Here is a 16,187-nt window from a genome sequence, read left to right as displayed (position 1 = left end):
AGGCTAGATGATTTGTTCAGGTCCCTCCTGACCCTAGCTACTATGAAACTACGAAACCTCAACTCTCTCTCATCTTGCCCTCAGCCAGCTCTGGGAACCAGAAAGCATGGGTCCAAGCACTCCACCACCCCACTTCCAAGTCAGGGAAGCATGCTGCAGATTTTAACCAATTACAGGCTACTGAAATTTAATGAGATATATTTAGGAAACAACGGAAAGCAGACAAATTAAAATGTCCCCTGCCACAGGTCCCCCATGCCCTGGGACCCCCAAAACATGAGTGCACTGTAAAGGTAAGCTGGGCTGGGTGCTTATTCCCATCTGCTGGTGTCAGAGCCACAGCACTTCACATGACTGTGAACCAGTTCTCAAGTGGTGCTAATGTGAACTGGTTCAATTGTGATGCGTGTCTGCACCCAGAGGCAAGTTTTTAAATGCTTGGGAAACGAGACCGACCGGGAATTGGGCAAAACTGTTTGTTGGGCTGATGGGGGTGTGAGGAAGGGAGTCTTGTTTCTGTTGGCAGCTCCTTCCCAACAAAAAGCAATGATACACTCCTGAGTAACCAAAACATCAAACCATTCAGGGTTTTAAAAAGCACTAAGTGTTCTCAGAACAGGATTTAGAGTTTAAATTTCGGCATGTTTAATGTCAGAATATATTGGGAAGTCACTTTCCTTTTGTTCATAGTACCTGTTTCTGAAGTGTTATCATCCATGAGTTTTTCCTGTGCAAGGTGAAGTGTGTCAAGCATCGCTTCGAATATATCATCCAGAAGCCCGGCCTGCTTGCACTTCCGAAGAAAATCTATTCTTACTGTGATACATAAAGATATATATTAACATTTGCATTTACTAGAACTGTTTTTCAGCATGGCGATTGCAGGTCACTGTCCCATAAAACTCTGTAACAGAAGCTGTTCTTCTCTCTCTTCTAACTGGTTAGAACACTAATGTTAACCAGCAGATTTCTTGGTGGTCTAGCTCTGCTCTCACAACTCCCTTCAGATGTACTCTGACCCTCTTGTGTCCCAACAGGTACTGCACAAGGATTTTTAATCCCTCTGGATCCCAGATCTGCCTTTAGTAGTCAAGAGGATTGCCATCACAATCCTTTGGATTCACTTCTAATTCTTCCCTTTCTTTCTGAGAGTTGCTCCATGGATGGCTCAACAAGAGGAAAGAAAGAGGCCTAATGGAGCAAACTGAATTAGATTTTGTTGGAAAATAGTATATATTCCTGGCCTTTAGTCTCTAGTGATACAGCACTTAATTTACCTTACCACAAGCCCATCTCATATGGCTGTTTTATTACAGCTGGGCTATGAGGAAAATATAAATACCCACTTTTCCCAGTCTTTCTTAGGACACCAGGTCAGTTATGAATAATGCCAAGATTAATAGGCTCTTTGAAAGTAAAAAGGATGTGTATATTTAGTTAATTTAGTAGAACACAGATTCTTTACAGAGTTAAGTTCTTAACCCCCTGCAAAAAGCGGGGTTTATGAAGTAACTAGGGGTATGCAGGGCCTCAGCAACCTACTGCAAACTACACAGGTTGCAAGCCACCCAAGTATAAAAATCCTGGCTCTACCATGCAACATGACATTCCTTTTTCTTCTTCAAAAAAAACCTGGCTACATTTGTAAAAAATGGACTTCACTAGAATGTATAACATCCTATTATTAAAGCAAGCAATCGCCTTTAAAGAGGGTTCACTATTGGCAAACCCTCTAAAACGAGTTACTATTCACTTTCTGCATTTAATCTTTTCTTAAGGACTCTTGCATAAAACAATGCGTCTTACATTCATCTTACATACAATTAGTCTAGTTCAGTTTTCTACCCTGAATTATAACCTTATCTTTCTGCATCAATTACCTGCTATATAGAGGATTATGAACATTAGAACTTCAGTTGGAGAAAAGTTACAGAAAGAAGCACCATTTTAATTAAAAAAAAAAATATAGAAAGGGATGTTCTAAATTAGAGGCGATTGAGAGAAGGGAAATTAAGCTCTGTTTACACTAGAGATGCTATTTTCAATAGACAAGTGTTCTGTCATTTACTATGACAAACAGTTTTCTAATCTTTAAAATATGATTTTAGTATATGCATATTCAAGTAATACTTTGCTATTCTTCTTTAAATATTATACGAGACTCGATGAATTTAGCCAATAAGTGCCACTATCATCTTCCAACCCTTTTTAATATGAACTATCTATATTTGGAAGAGTAGTCCTAATTATTATAAGGGTGCTTTTTGTTCATTGGAAAGATCTGGAAGACAACTTCGTCCCCAGGGCAAACTGTTGCACAACCTGTTTTACCACAGAAAAACTGAATTACAAAAAGTAAAACCAAAATATAAGTACGCACTACACAATGATTTGCATTCAAGTAACAATGTGAGGGTGTTTCCCATTTGAGGTAATACTTTCATTTTCGCCTGATAAAATGTGAAGGTCAGATTATCACTCAATGATTAGTGAGCAGTAATCTTCAGATAGGCAGCATACTGAACCATACATCTCATTTCTACACTGACTGCTGACCTCAATTCCCTCCCCAAGTACCAGTAACCACAATTAATAGTCAGATCAACTTCTGCCCTGCTAAGTCATCCGCTCCCTGACTCGTCAAAAGAAGAATAGCCTGTTTCCTCCTCCAACTAACAACAATTCCTCTTAAATATAACTATATTTAAAACCCGGAAGGAAACTACACAGAACCTTTCCTTGCTGATCAGAGTTTAAGAGGAAAGGCTAAGAAAACATACAGCTGTGATTTTCTTTCTGGAGAGCATCTCTGAGCTCACATTGATTACTTCAGTATATGTGATTATAATACCAACCAGTTATCATTAATATTAAAGGTTTATCAAACCTTTGTGTCTGTTATTGTTCCTTAGAACTCGTAAACTATTCTCTTCTGCTGTTTCCTCTGTGCTCTATTATGAGAGAGAGAAATATTACATTTATACCAGTACTGACATTTACTGCTTAGTTGTTTTCAGTCTATCTCCATATTTACTAAAAGATTTAAAACCAAAACAGTACAATACTTAACTGCCTTTTCCCCCACAACAGTCAGTCATTCTGCTTGAGTGTTTAGTTGATTATTCCCACTATAAACCATTCTAGGACAAAGTGCAAGCATACCAACATCTACATCCACTATCCCAGGATAAATCTTAAAAAGGTCTCCAGATAAAAAGTAGTAATGATTCATCCCAGGATATTGCAAAGCATTTCTCCACTGTTATCATGGGATTGCATCACTGAATTAATGGCAAAACAAGTGGCATTTCATTTGACCATACACTAACGCCGATTAGAAGAATAATGCGTGTACATGCCAATTCCAGGACATTTTTGTTCTGGGACAAGTGGGTACAATTTATCCAAGGACAAACACAACATCTGTTTCTAGCCAGAGATAAACTTTTGGGGACAAATTAATCTAGCAATAAAAATAATATTTTAAAGTTCAAAGGATTCTTCACACCTTCCAGTTTAGTCTCCCTTTCACCTCTGGGTCTTGGAGTTGTAGCAACTGCTGAGGAAGGCCAGATATGGCCTCCTTTGGAACTTGTCAGGAACTCCCCTCCCCTCAACCACAAGGATTTCCTGGCCTCCTGAAGTAAGGATAGCATTCTTCAGCAAAAGACCAAAAGAGCTGTGCTCTTGTTCTCGATTCTGATCCCTCAGGGCAGTCACTGATTTATTAAGACAGGAGTCTACACAGCTTGGCATCATAAAGACCTTTATAAATTCCAGGTGAAAACTTGTAGCAACCACTGAGAATAAACTATACACTTGCATATTTGGAAAGCCTAGCCCTGCTGAAAGCAATGGATGTTTTGACACATTCTTCAAGGCCAGATTATCATGCTCAATCCATATAAACTGCAGCTAGAAGTTTGCCCAATATAAAAATCCACATGCAATATCCAAAATACACAATCCCACCCCCACCAAAAAAAGAGAGTCAGACATTTTGACCTGTGCACTTCATTAGGGTTCAGAAGGTGTCTTAAAAGTGCAACACCAAGAGAAACTTCATGTTTAAAGTAAAAAAACCCTGCTACATCTACCTCTACTGAGGTTTATCAAACTAAGTGCAGGTGCTAGTTGAAGTCAGCTGGGTGTGGACACATCTACTTTTGGACCCTTTCAAAAGGGGAAGTTTCAAGATGGCACCAGCTGCTAGGTCCTAGCTGTTAGGTGTGAAAGAGCTAAGGATTAAAATGTAGCAAAACCACTTTTACTCCTGGATGAAGTGGTATTAAAGCTGGGTTTGTGCTCCGTTTACATTGTTCTCAACTCATTCACACAAAGCATAACAGCTGCTGCCCTTTTTGAACATTCCCCTTTTGAAAAGGCTCCACATGTACCTGTTTTTATACCTTTTATGCCCTATTAAAACATTTATGGAAGCCACTCCAAGGGCTCACTGGGCAATGGTAATATATTATTTTGCCAGTGCAACATCTCCAGTGTTTAACAATAACAACCTCTTATTGCTTATGATCTTTTTTATGGCATCTGTCCATCAGAGAGTGATGGTGGATATTGCAGCTATTCCGACTGGTGGTGCATTTACTCTTGTGGGCCTAGTACCCTGGAAATTCACAAAAAAATGCAAGTCACAGTCAGAGTCCTGGAGCCAGATTTACCCTTCATTGTATTGACCAGAATCTCACTACAGTTGCACTGAATTACACCAGGGTAGAATCAGACCTACCCCAGGTAACTCTGAATGTGAACTGTATTGCTTTGAAGGCATTGCAAGATCAAAATAAAGAATAAAAAGCAGCTGTTTGGGAAATGCTGTTCCTATACACCAGAGCTTTCCAAACTGTGTGCCGCGACACATTATTGTGTCGGCGGCAGTGTGTAGGTGTGTCGCGCGAAATGCAGAAAATTTTGCAGAAGGGCACCGCGGAGCTCCCTTACTCACGTCTGCTTCCCTTGGCCCCTCCCCCGGAACTGAATTACTGTGTCACGAAATGATGCATGTCTAAAAAGTGTGTCACCAACATGAAAAGTTTGGAAAGCTCTGCTATACACAATTGTAATGCATATTTATTTTCTGAATAATCTGGCACCAGTCTGTTACAGTTTTTAGAAGCATGGACCTTTTAGTTTTTGAATAGAGCTACTTAAATTCAAAATTACCATTGCTTCCCTGATGGTGGAAGATATCATTGACTGCCTTCTCCTCCTACTGACTGCATCTAGAAATCAAGAAACGATACTGTAATAATGTAACATTAACAACATTAAACTGACATTTTTAGATAGATGTTTTACACTTGATTTGGGTATCTTTCTGAGGGGTATAAAAAGACAGACACTTTGGATAACAAAACAACAGTATATTTCAGCTGCCCTGACTTTCTTATATTTCAGCTAAGTTTTTATTATTTCCATGCATGATAAAGTATAGCATAGTTAGGAAAGTCAAAGAAGGATAAATTATTGTACATTTCCTAGGCAGATTTCTCTTTTAGGAAATATACAATAATTTATCCTTCTTTGTCTTTCCTAACTATGCTATACTTTATCAGACAGATCATGGTCAGGGAGGTTGCTCCATAAGGGGCATCGCGAAGGAAGGCAGGCCTTGGGTGGATTAAACAGGTCATCGTAGAGTGGTAGGTAAGGTGCAGTACAAATGGTTTTGACCAACTTCTGGGTCATCATCAGTTGACGGATGTGTGGGGGAGTGATATTTGCAAGGATGGGAAGCCAGAGGAGGGGAGGATTCCAGTTTTGATATGCATGGTTGTGTTCAGCTGAGTGTCAACAAGATGCGTGCGTGATGACTTTTGCCAAACAGGTACACAATACTCTGCTGCTGAGTATGATGGGGCAAGAGCTAAGGTCCGGACTGCTGTGGCTACAGCTCAAGTTGATCCAGCAAGCTTGGCTAGTAAGTTGTTTCGGGATTTGATCTTTGCTGCTGTTTTCTTTAAATGTTCCCAGAAAGTCAGGGTTCTATCTAAAGACACTACACCAAGCATGTTGGGCAGGGATCATGCTTTAGTCTCTGACCACCTGTATAGATGTTAAGTTCTTTTTTGGCACTAGCATTGTGGAGATGAAATACACTGGATACAGTTTTGGCAGGACTTGGTGTGAGCCATCATATGGTGCAGTAGTCTCCCAGCTTTGTCACATCTTCATTCAGGGTCTGGTCCAGAGTGCAGAAAGATGGATCTTGAGTAGTGTAGTAGATGTTATCAGCATAGATGAACTTGCAGGATGTGGTTGCTGGTAGATCATTTATGTATAAGTTGAACAGGGCTGGGGCCGCACTGAGCCCTGTGGAAGTCCACTGGCTGGTCTCCTCTACACACTTATCCCCTGCCCAAGGTGGACTCTGGATCATCTGTTATGGAGAAGTGTTTTGACAACTATAACGACCCAGCTTAGAAGTACTCTTGACAGCTTTAGAAACAGGCCAGTGTGCCATACTGTATCGTAGGCAGCCGTCACGTCCAGTAGCACTAGGCCTGTCTTCAGGTTCTTCTGAAAACAATTTTTGATGTAGGTGGTAAGTGCCAGTACTTGATTACATGCACTGAGGCCCTTGTGGAATCTGGCTTGATCAACGCTAAGGATGTTCTCTATTTCTGGGGATATCCATTCTAAAATGAGGCGCTCAAGGACACTGTAGCACACAGACAGTAGTACAATTGGTTGGTAGCTGGCCACCAATGTGAGGTCCTTGCCAAGTTTTGGAATGGCAAAAACTTTTGCCATATGCCACTTCTTTGGGAATGACCTTGAGCTGATGATCCTTGCACAGAACTGGATCAGCCACATGTGAGCATGGGGTCCAGGTTGTTTCAAGAAATCTGGTAAGATGTTGTTGTAAACAGCAGCATTGCCATGTTTCATGCTGTTTAAGACTTTTTTCCCAGTTCAGCGACTTCAAAGGGGTCCAGGCTGTTATATTCCGTGTGTTGCTTCCGATACTGCTTCAGTTCATGATGAATGGTGCGCTTTGTATTCTTTTCCAGTGGTGCCTTGGCTACACGTAGTAGGTGACTGGCAATTTGGCTTGGGGTGACTGATGGACGGTTTGGTGCAGGTGGTTTTTGGGCTGCAAGGCGGTGGATTATGCTCCAGCACGTCTGGCTAGAATAAGTGAAGTTTAGCTCTTCTGTGGTTGCTTCCCATTTCAAGTTGGGAATGAAGCAAGCTAAATCAAATTAAAGTTACTTTATTCTGAAGAAGAGTATGCACACAAGCATTTAAATGCAACTTAAATCCATCTTAATTGCAGGTGTGAATTTAAAGTCATACTTTTAGTTAATTCAGATTAAAATTTTCCTGGTTGCCCTGGTGTAGATAAGTCTTTAAAAGCTGAGGAGTTTCAATTGGTTGTACTGAAGTATATGAAATGATCCTTGTTTGTGGTTTGTTAAATTTATAAAGTTCCACAGGATCTTTCAGAATAGCAGGCAATATTCAAAAGTATGATAATGAATGTGGAGAATGCAAATTTGAAAAGGTTTGATGCATATAACTTGGGAGGACATTCTGGACTGAATGCACCTGTTTTCATCTCATCTTGCAAGCTAGAACAATCCAGGTCCTAACTAGTACACAGATGGGAGACCACCTCAGAATCTTAGGTGTCATACATGCAAGAACTCAAGGGTGGCAAGCTTTCTATTGTTCAATTATTAAATATTAAAAAATACTCTACTGCTATAGAAATCAAGTGAACAGCAAGACCCCATCATTTATTCCTGAGCTGATGGTTGGGAATGAAAAGAAAGGAAGTAACAAATAAACTACAAGTGATAAGAATCCCAATGATCTGTTATAACAAAGTTCAGTGTCTACTTGCCTAATAAATTGTGATCATAGTGCCAAGCACATGCTTTTACAAGACATTTTGCTCAATCCAGCAGCCGAAAAGTACACGAGATAAAAACACCTGTGAAGTCACAAAATCTATTTGAGAAGTAAAATACTTAATTCAAATGCTAGTGCCAGTCAACTTGTAAAAACAGGATCCTGTCAGCACAGGTGAAAAATGTAAACCTTTATACTGAAAAATTTAAACCTTTAACACAAGGCCACATTTCAACTGGTATAAATCAGTATAGAATCATAGAAAATTAGGGTTGGAAAGGACCTCAGGAGGTCATGTAGTCTACCATTTCTCAACCCGTGGGTCATGACCCAAAAGTGGGTCACAAGAATATTTCACAGGGTCGCGAGCAAATGCCAGAAAAACGTGTGGAAGAGCAGGTTTCCCCTTGCAGGCTGGCAGCAAGCAGCTGCTTGGTGTGTGGCCAGCACACAGCAAGGCAGGGTCATGGGAACAGCCCCAGCAGCCAGATGAAGGTAAGTGTATGGGGAGTGAGCGTTGGAGGGCTAAAGCTTGGGGACTGCTGGGGTGGGGGGCATGGGTTGTGTGCACGCACGCATGTGTGTCTGTACGTGTAGAGGATGGGTGTGGGGGAGGAGGGCGGGTAGGTGCCTGCTGGTACTGGGGGAAGGTGGCCGGGCACTGAGGCTGTGGCAGGGCAGGGGGGACGAGGCACTGGGTCAGGCACCAGCAGGGCCAGGGAGGTGCGAGTCCGGACAAGCCAATCTTTGCAAATGGGTCCCAGTACGAAAAAGGTTGAGAACCACTGATCTAGTCCAACTCCATGCTCAAATCAGGACCATCCCCAACTAGATCATCCCAGCCAAAGCTTTGTCTAGCCAGGTTTTGAAAACCTCCAAGGATGGAGATTGCATCACCTCTCTGGGTAACCTGTTCCAGTGCTTTACTACCCTCCTAGTGAGAAAATTCTTCCCAATATCTAACCTAAACTTCCCTTGCTGCAACTTGAGACCATTGCTCCTTGTTCAGTCATCTGCCACCACTGAGAACAGTCTAGCTCCATCCTCTTTTGAACCCCACTCCAAGTAGTTGAAGGCTGCTATTAAGTCCCCCCTCAGTTCTCTCTTCTCCAAACTAAATAAATCCAGTTCTCTCAGACTGTCCTCATAAATCATGCCCCCCAGCCCCCTCACTATTTTAGTTGCCCTCCACTGCATTCTCTCCAATTTGTCCACATCCTTTCTATAGGGGGAGGGCCCTAAACTGAATACAGTACTCCAGATATGGCCTCATCAGTGCTGAATAGACAGATAATCACTTCCCTTGACCTACTGGCAAGACCTACTAATGCAGCCCAATATGCCGTTAACCTTCTTGCTAACGAGGACACACTGCTGGTTCTTATTCAGCTTATTGTCCACTGTAACCCTCAGGTCCTTTTCTACAGAGTTGCTCCCCAGCCAGTCAGCCCTCAGCATGTACCAATGCATGGGATTGTTCTGTCCTAAGTGCAGGACTTTGCAAGTGTCCTTGTTGAACTTCATGAGATTCCTTTTGGCCGAATCCTCCAATTTGTCTAGGTCACTCTGAATCCTAACCCTATCCACCAGCATATCTACTATTACCCCGAGCTTGGTGTCATCTGCAAACTTGCTGAAGGTGCACTCTATGCCATCTTCCAAGTTGTTGAAGAAGACATTAGACAAAACCAGCCCACAGACCAACTCCTGGGGCACTCCACTTGATACCACCTGCCAACTAGACATCAAGCCATTGATTACTACTCTCTAAGCCCAGTGCTCTAGCCAGGTTTTTTTTTAATCTACCTTACAGTTCATTCATCCAGCTCATACTTCCTTTGCTTGCCTACAAGAATGCTGTGGGAGACCGTATCAAAAGCCACATCCTTGCTAAGGTACACCATATCCACTGGTCTCCCCGCATCCACAGAGCCAGTCACCTCATCATAAAAGGCAATCAGGCTGTTCAGGCATGACTTGCCCCTGGTGAATCCATGCTGACTGTTCCAAATCACTTTTCTCTCCTCCAAGTGCTTCGAGATGGATTCCTCGAGGATCTGCTTCATGATTTTTCCAGGGACTGAGGGAAGGCTGACTGGTCTGTAGTTCCCTGGATCCTCCGTCTTCCCTTTCTTATATATGGGCGCTACGTTTGCCCTTTTCCAATCATCTGGGACCTCTCCTGATTGCCATGAGTTTTCAAAGATGATGGCCAGTGGCTCTGTAATCATAACAGCCAACTCCCTCAGCACCATCAGGTGCATCCCATCTGGCCCCATGGACTTGTACACAGCCAGCTTTTCTAAACAGTCCCCAACCTGTTCTTTCACCATTGAGGGCTGCTCACCTCCTCCCCAAACTGTGCTGTCCAGTGCGGTAGTCTGGGAGCTGACCTTTCCTGTGAAGACCGAGGCAAAAAAGGCATTAAACATTTCAGCCTTTTCTGGATCCTGTCACAAGGTTGCCTCCCCCATTCAGTAAGGGACCCACACTTTCCCTGATCCTCCTCTTGCTACCAACATACTTGTAGAAACGCTTCTTGTTACCCTTCGCATCCCTTGCTAACTGCTACTCCAACTGCACTGTGGCCTTCCTGACTTCATCCCTGCATGCCTGATCAATGCTCTTACAGTCTTCTTTAGTTATTTGTCCAAGCTCCTTTACAGTTCCTAATTCAGAATGTTTCCATTTTATGCTTTTAAAAGTTTAGATGGAATAACTCAGGAAGACCCCTATAGTCACTTCTTAGGTACAACACTTAAATTTTCTATACAAAGTACATGGATCTCAGCCAAATCATGACTACAAAATTAAACACACTGTTGGAGTTTAACCCACCATTCCAGATAGTAATTAATTTAAACAAAGTAACGTCACTGACTCTGACATAGGTTTTAAAAATAAATTAAATGAAACTAACCATTAAAGAAACTTACCATAGTGATTGTTCCTATTGCCTGGGTCATGTTTTGGACAGAACACCCTGAAATATTGGTTACATTAAAAAAGAGAGAGAAAGAAAGAAATTATATTACCTCATGCAAACATTGTTCTACCTTTGTTTTAAAAGATATTTCTTTAGAAACCAACCAAAAACTCTCAGAAACAGAAAACCTTCAAGGAAAACCAGAATTTAGTAAAATAACCCATGGTTAGCCTTGGAAAGGCACTTTTATCAAATACAGTATAACCACATTCCTGAGCTCCTATTTGTAGAGCACAGTTGAACTCACAAGGCCCTTATAAACAGCTCATTTAAAATGTTACCAGTCACCCCACTCTCTTACATCCCATGCCTATCTGCTGCTTAAGTAGAGTAGCTAAGAGCTGCCTAATTCCATTCTTTCCTTAAAAAGTTCAGTAATGTGGTGGGAGTAGTTCATCCCAACTCGCAGATTTTAAAAGAGCAATGTGGCTCTTGTATAAGAGACTAACAAAAACAGGTATAGTAACATCCTTATATAGAATCACAGAAAATTAGGGTTGGAAGGGACCTCAGGAGGTCACCCCCTGCTAGATCATCCCAGCCAAAGCTTTGTCTAGCTGGGTCTTAAAAACCTCCAAGGACAGAGAGATTCTACCACTTCTCTGGGTACTTGTTTTAGTGCTTTACTACCCTCCTAGTGAAAGAGGTTTTCTTAATAGCTGACCTAAACTTTCCTTGATGCAACATGAGACCATTGCTCCTTGTTCTGTCATCTGCCATCACTGAGAACAGTCTAGCTCCATCCTCTCTGGAACCACTCCAAGTACTTGAAGGCTGCTTTTAAATCTCTCCTCAGTCTTCTTTTCTCCAGACTAAATAAGCCCAGTTCTCTCAGCCTCTCCTTAGCAGTCATGTACCCCATCCCCCTCACCATTTTTATTACCCTTCACTGGACTCTCTCCAATTTGTCCACATCCTTTCTGTAGCAGGGGCCCCAAAACTGGAAAACAGTATGGGAAGAATCACTTCCCTCCATCTGCTTGCAACAGTCCTACTAATGCGGCCCAGTATGCCATTAGCCTTGTTCATAGCAAGGACACGCTGCTGGCTTATATTCAGCTTATTGTCCACTGTAACCCCCAGGTCCTTTTCTGCAGAGCTGCTGCTTAGCCAGTTAGTTCCCAGCCCATACCAGTATAATTTATATACCAAATAACAAATTACATAAGAACAGTTACTTTCCTTGAGAACACCAAGCAACCTTCCCTCATTTATAAAAAGACCGTTTTTTTCCAGAAGGCTCCCAACACACTTTTCCAACTTCGTTATAATGCTATAGTTGTGGCCAAGAAAGTATTTCCATTCATTAAAAATCTCTATCTTAAAGAGCACAGACTAGCATTAAAATCATTTGAAGATATAGTTTTAAAAAATTAAGATGCAATTATGTGCACATTCTAATTTGTTAACACAGTCATAATTTTAAAAATCCAGATTTTTTTAAAGCCCAATTTTATATGTGCAACCGTGGTGACTATTCATTTCCGTTTAGCAATCTGGCCCTTGTGCACACACAATAATTTAGTCAACAAATCTTTGCACGCAAAGCGCCATGGCAGGACCCACTGCATATTAAATGCTCATAAATGTTGCCTTTGTTGTGTATTCCTTTTTTGTTGAGCACGTTGCAATGACAGAGAAAAGAGACAAATAAGAGACAGAGGAGAGAGAGAAAGAAAAAGAAGAGCAGAGAGAGAACCAGACACGCACACAGAGAACCACATGCACAAACGCAGAGAACCAGAACACACCCAGAACAGGCACGTGCACACACACATCCAGAACCAGACATGTGCGCACACAGACACAAAGGACCAGACAGAGGCAGACAAACACACAACCAGATGCACGGGCACGCGTAACCGGGTTCCTGGGCCACTGGACAAAGTCTGCTCCGAGGCATGCGTGCACCTGCCAGTATGGAGCCGGGAGCATATGTTTGCAGCCTCACTACTTAAACTAACAACATTGTTAGCTTTTTGTATAGTGCCTTATGACCTCTTCTCATTTTAATTGTATTCTTGTCAATTCTCTGAATTGCTGCCAATCATCATGCTGATAGTTTTAAATTCTAAACCACTGTCAAATCCTTAAGGCTAAGTTACATATAAACTGCTTTAAGTGATTGGAAACTGGTTTAAACCTGTAACAGAACAGAAGTTCAGTGCATATAAACAGCTTTTAAAATGGCTGAACCCAGTTTAAGATAAAACTGGATGGATGTAGCATCAGACTTAACTGCTTTAGATTAAACCAGTTTATGGAACTTCTGTCCCAGATTCCCTTCCAGCTCAAGTTAACCCACAGTCCTCCCAGCATCCTAGGATTCTTTGAAGCCCTGGGATGTGCTGTCTGCTCCAGCAGAGCAGGACTGGCCACACCCTTAGTTGTCACAGAGCTAAGGCCTCTGCTCCCTAACCTGCACCTACCAGCTTAGTGGGATGGGAAGCAGGGGAATGGACTCCTAGATTGACATAACCTGGGGCTGCACAGCACAAGGGGAGAGAAAGCCCCCACAGCATGGCTTTTTGTCCCCTGCTGCTGATTGGCCAAGAGGCAAAAACCGCAGCAAAAATAAGAGAGCAGAAATGATGCCGTTCACTACGAGATGTTGCCAGGCTTTTGGTAGGTTGAGAAACACCATGGATTTCTGTGCGTTTTAAATGGAGATTTTCCACTTTCTTCTGCACAGAAAACTAGGATCCCTGTTTATCATCCCTGAGTGCACCTCTTATATCTTTGTCATCTAATGGTCTCACCGATTCTCTAGGTGCACATTCCAGCTTCTGATGTATTTTAAATGTTTTTAGAAATTTAACTTTAGCATCTTTTGCTAGATGCTCCTCACCTCAAATTCTTTTTTGACCTGCCTTGTTTCACTTGAACTGCCAGAGTTTGAGAGCGTTTCTATTTTCCTCATTTGGGCACACCTTCCATTTTTTGAAGGATGCCTTTTTGCTCCTACATCAGCTGTTACCACACAGGAAAGAGACCTGGGAGTCATTGCGGATACTTCACTAAAAACATAAGCTCAATGTTCAGCAGCCACCAGAAAGGCAAAAAATATATTAGGGATTATTAAGAAAACTGTAACTAAATCAAAGTACCAGTATGCCCCTTTATAAACCTATGGTGTGTCCACACCTTGAATACTGTGCCCAGTTCTTGTCCTTACACCTTAAAAATGATATTGAAGAACTAAAAAAGGTACAGCAAAGGGCAACAAGGATTATTTAGTGGTATGGAGAGGCTTTCATATAAGGAGAGACTAAAGAGGCTAGGCCTATTCAGTTTAGAAATGAGACATTTGAGAGGGGAACATAATAAAGGTCTACAGAATACTAAATGGCAGAGAGAAAGTAAAAAGGGATTTATTATTTACTAGCTTTCACAATACAAGTAATAGGGGTCATAAAAAGAAATGAGTAGGTAGTAAGTTTAAAAGGAAATTCTTTGCCACCAGATGTTATAGAAGTTGACAGTTTAGCCAGATTCAAAAAGGGATTGGAAAAGTTTTGGGAGGCAAGGTGCATCAGTAGTAGGAATAATAATTCCTATTATTAAGGGAACTGGATAGGAAGTTAGGGGTACAGCCTCTGAATCAGAATTTCCTAGCCTTTCAAATGCTGGAGGCTGAGAGAGAGGAACAGTGGAATAAAACCTGATCATACTCAATTCCCTTTCAGCATCCATTCTGCCACTGTGTGAGAGAATACTGGGAAAGATGGACCTATACGGTCTGACCCAGTAAACAGCAGTTCTTATGTTCAATTTAGAAATCTATCAGTAATATTCTCATGAATTTTGTCACAACCCAAGGGTGTGATTTTTGTTTTGTGAGTGCTTCGGCACTGCTAAATTGTTCCCGCTAAATTGCAGCTTCTTTGCATGGTGGAGTTTTCTGCTGCAGAGGAAAACCCCGGTGCAAAAGAATTCCCGCCACCAGTAGCTTTCTTTGCAGGGTGCATTTCTTTGTTGCAGCACAGAAATGCACGTTGCAAGGAGTTCCCGCCATTCGTATTCAAATTTGTGCAACCATCTGGAGGAGGAGATCTTCACGTCTCGTGAAGATCTCTAAGCGCTGCGGAGCCTATTGGACCCAGCGTGAATATCAAGAAGGCAACAGGGGTCTGATCAGCCTCTAGCCTCTCCCCGTCACCGAGCGCAATCCTCGACATATCCCTCTCCCTGCGCGCACAAGTTCCACGGAGCCTAGCAAGCTTCGTGTGAGTCTATTCAGAGCTCTTTTCTTCGAGTACTTTCTTCGGTTGGCGTGACGGGCTTGCAGTTTAGAGCCTCCAACTGGATGGGCTAGAAGAATGTTCACGGGAAGGAACTCTAGTCCACCTCTCTTCTTTTCTATCTGTAACTGCAACTCAAGCAAGTTTTCCTGCCTGCACCGCGACCATCTTCGGTGTAAGTAAATAATCTTAAATCAACCATTAAGCGTCCATGACTAATTCTAGCGTGTCGCCTGTTTTCTCTGACCCAGCATGCCCGGGCTGCTGGCCACAGCCTGCGCGGCGTGAAAAAGGGCCCGGATCGCTCCCAGCCTGCACAAATTTAAATAAGAGTCTTATGTAACTGCATTAGAAGCCTTCCAAAGTCCAGATCAGTTGCGTTTTACTTGTTTCCGTTTTCATTAAGCTAGTGTTAAACACCACAACCGTTTACTAAATGTGAAACTATCCAATTCATTCTCTAACAGCTTCTTAAAGATACATTTCCAGTATGCAGAAACACATACCTGGAGTCTCTCAGTTCAGTGTATTTTTACATAACTTATGACGGCATCTTATAACAGCTATTTTTGCTTTCTTTTTCCAGAAAGCACATATTTTTAATCTCCTTAGCAAGTTTTGTGAGCCTTGGTATCCCCAACTGTAAAATGGGGGTGGGGGGTGGTAACATGACACTAACTTATTAATATCTGTAAAGCATTTGGGAGTCTTAAAAACTAACCATCTGTTCAGCATAGTATAACCAAGCCAGTAGCACAGCTGAGAGAATTAAATTCCTACAAGGATTATTTCTGTATTTGTGGAACATGCCCAAATAACCCAAGATCCTGCCCAAATAACCCAAGGACGCATTAAATTAGGCAGGTAAAGAACTAAACTCCTTGTAATGTTTTGCCTCTTCCTGGAACATGTAACAACAACAGCAACAACAGTCAACACATCCAATGGCAGGGTAAGCTTCCACTGTTATTTTACCCTGGCACAGAAACAAGCACCGTTGATTCATTCCAAATCTTACAAAGCATTAGTAACCTTCACAGCTAGCTGCAATCCAAACACTCAGGCCCACCTCCAGCCCAAGACAG

At 42.1% G+C, this 16,187-nt stretch overlaps 2 protein-coding genes across 2 annotated transcripts in view; one reads left to right on the top strand and one right to left on the bottom strand.

The window, feature by feature from the left end:
* LOC102378721 (RCC1 and BTB domain-containing protein 1) overlaps window positions 1–825 on the top strand; it is a 45,110-nt gene extending 44,285 nt beyond the window's left edge. The window contains exon 13 of the transcript XR_003095622.1: window positions 691–825. The gene's annotated coding sequence lies outside the window, so the exon portion shown is untranslated. The remainder of the gene's footprint in view (window positions 1–690) is intronic.
* LOC102380189 (histone-lysine N-methyltransferase SETDB2) overlaps window positions 1–16,187 on the bottom strand; it is a 73,910-nt gene that overhangs the window by 7,614 nt on the left and 50,109 nt on the right. The window contains exons 19-23 of the mRNA XM_025211755.1: window positions 10,812–10,858; window positions 10,223–10,273; window positions 5,182–5,240; window positions 2,888–2,951; window positions 694–816 (exon numbers count right to left, since the gene is read on the bottom strand). Coding sequence (XP_025067540.1) covers window positions 694–816; window positions 2,888–2,951; window positions 5,182–5,240; window positions 10,223–10,273; window positions 10,812–10,858 — 344 coding nt within the window. The remainder of the gene's footprint in view (window positions 1–693; window positions 817–2,887; window positions 2,952–5,181; window positions 5,241–10,222; window positions 10,274–10,811; window positions 10,859–16,187) is intronic.

This window comes from Alligator sinensis, unplaced genomic scaffold (assembly GCF_000455745.1).
Source record: "Alligator sinensis unplaced genomic scaffold, ASM45574v1 scaffold820_1, whole genome shotgun sequence".
Lineage (NCBI taxonomy): Eukaryota > Metazoa > Chordata > Crocodylia > Alligatoridae > Alligator > Alligator sinensis.
This window is presented reverse-complemented; position numbering and strand designations above follow the sequence as displayed.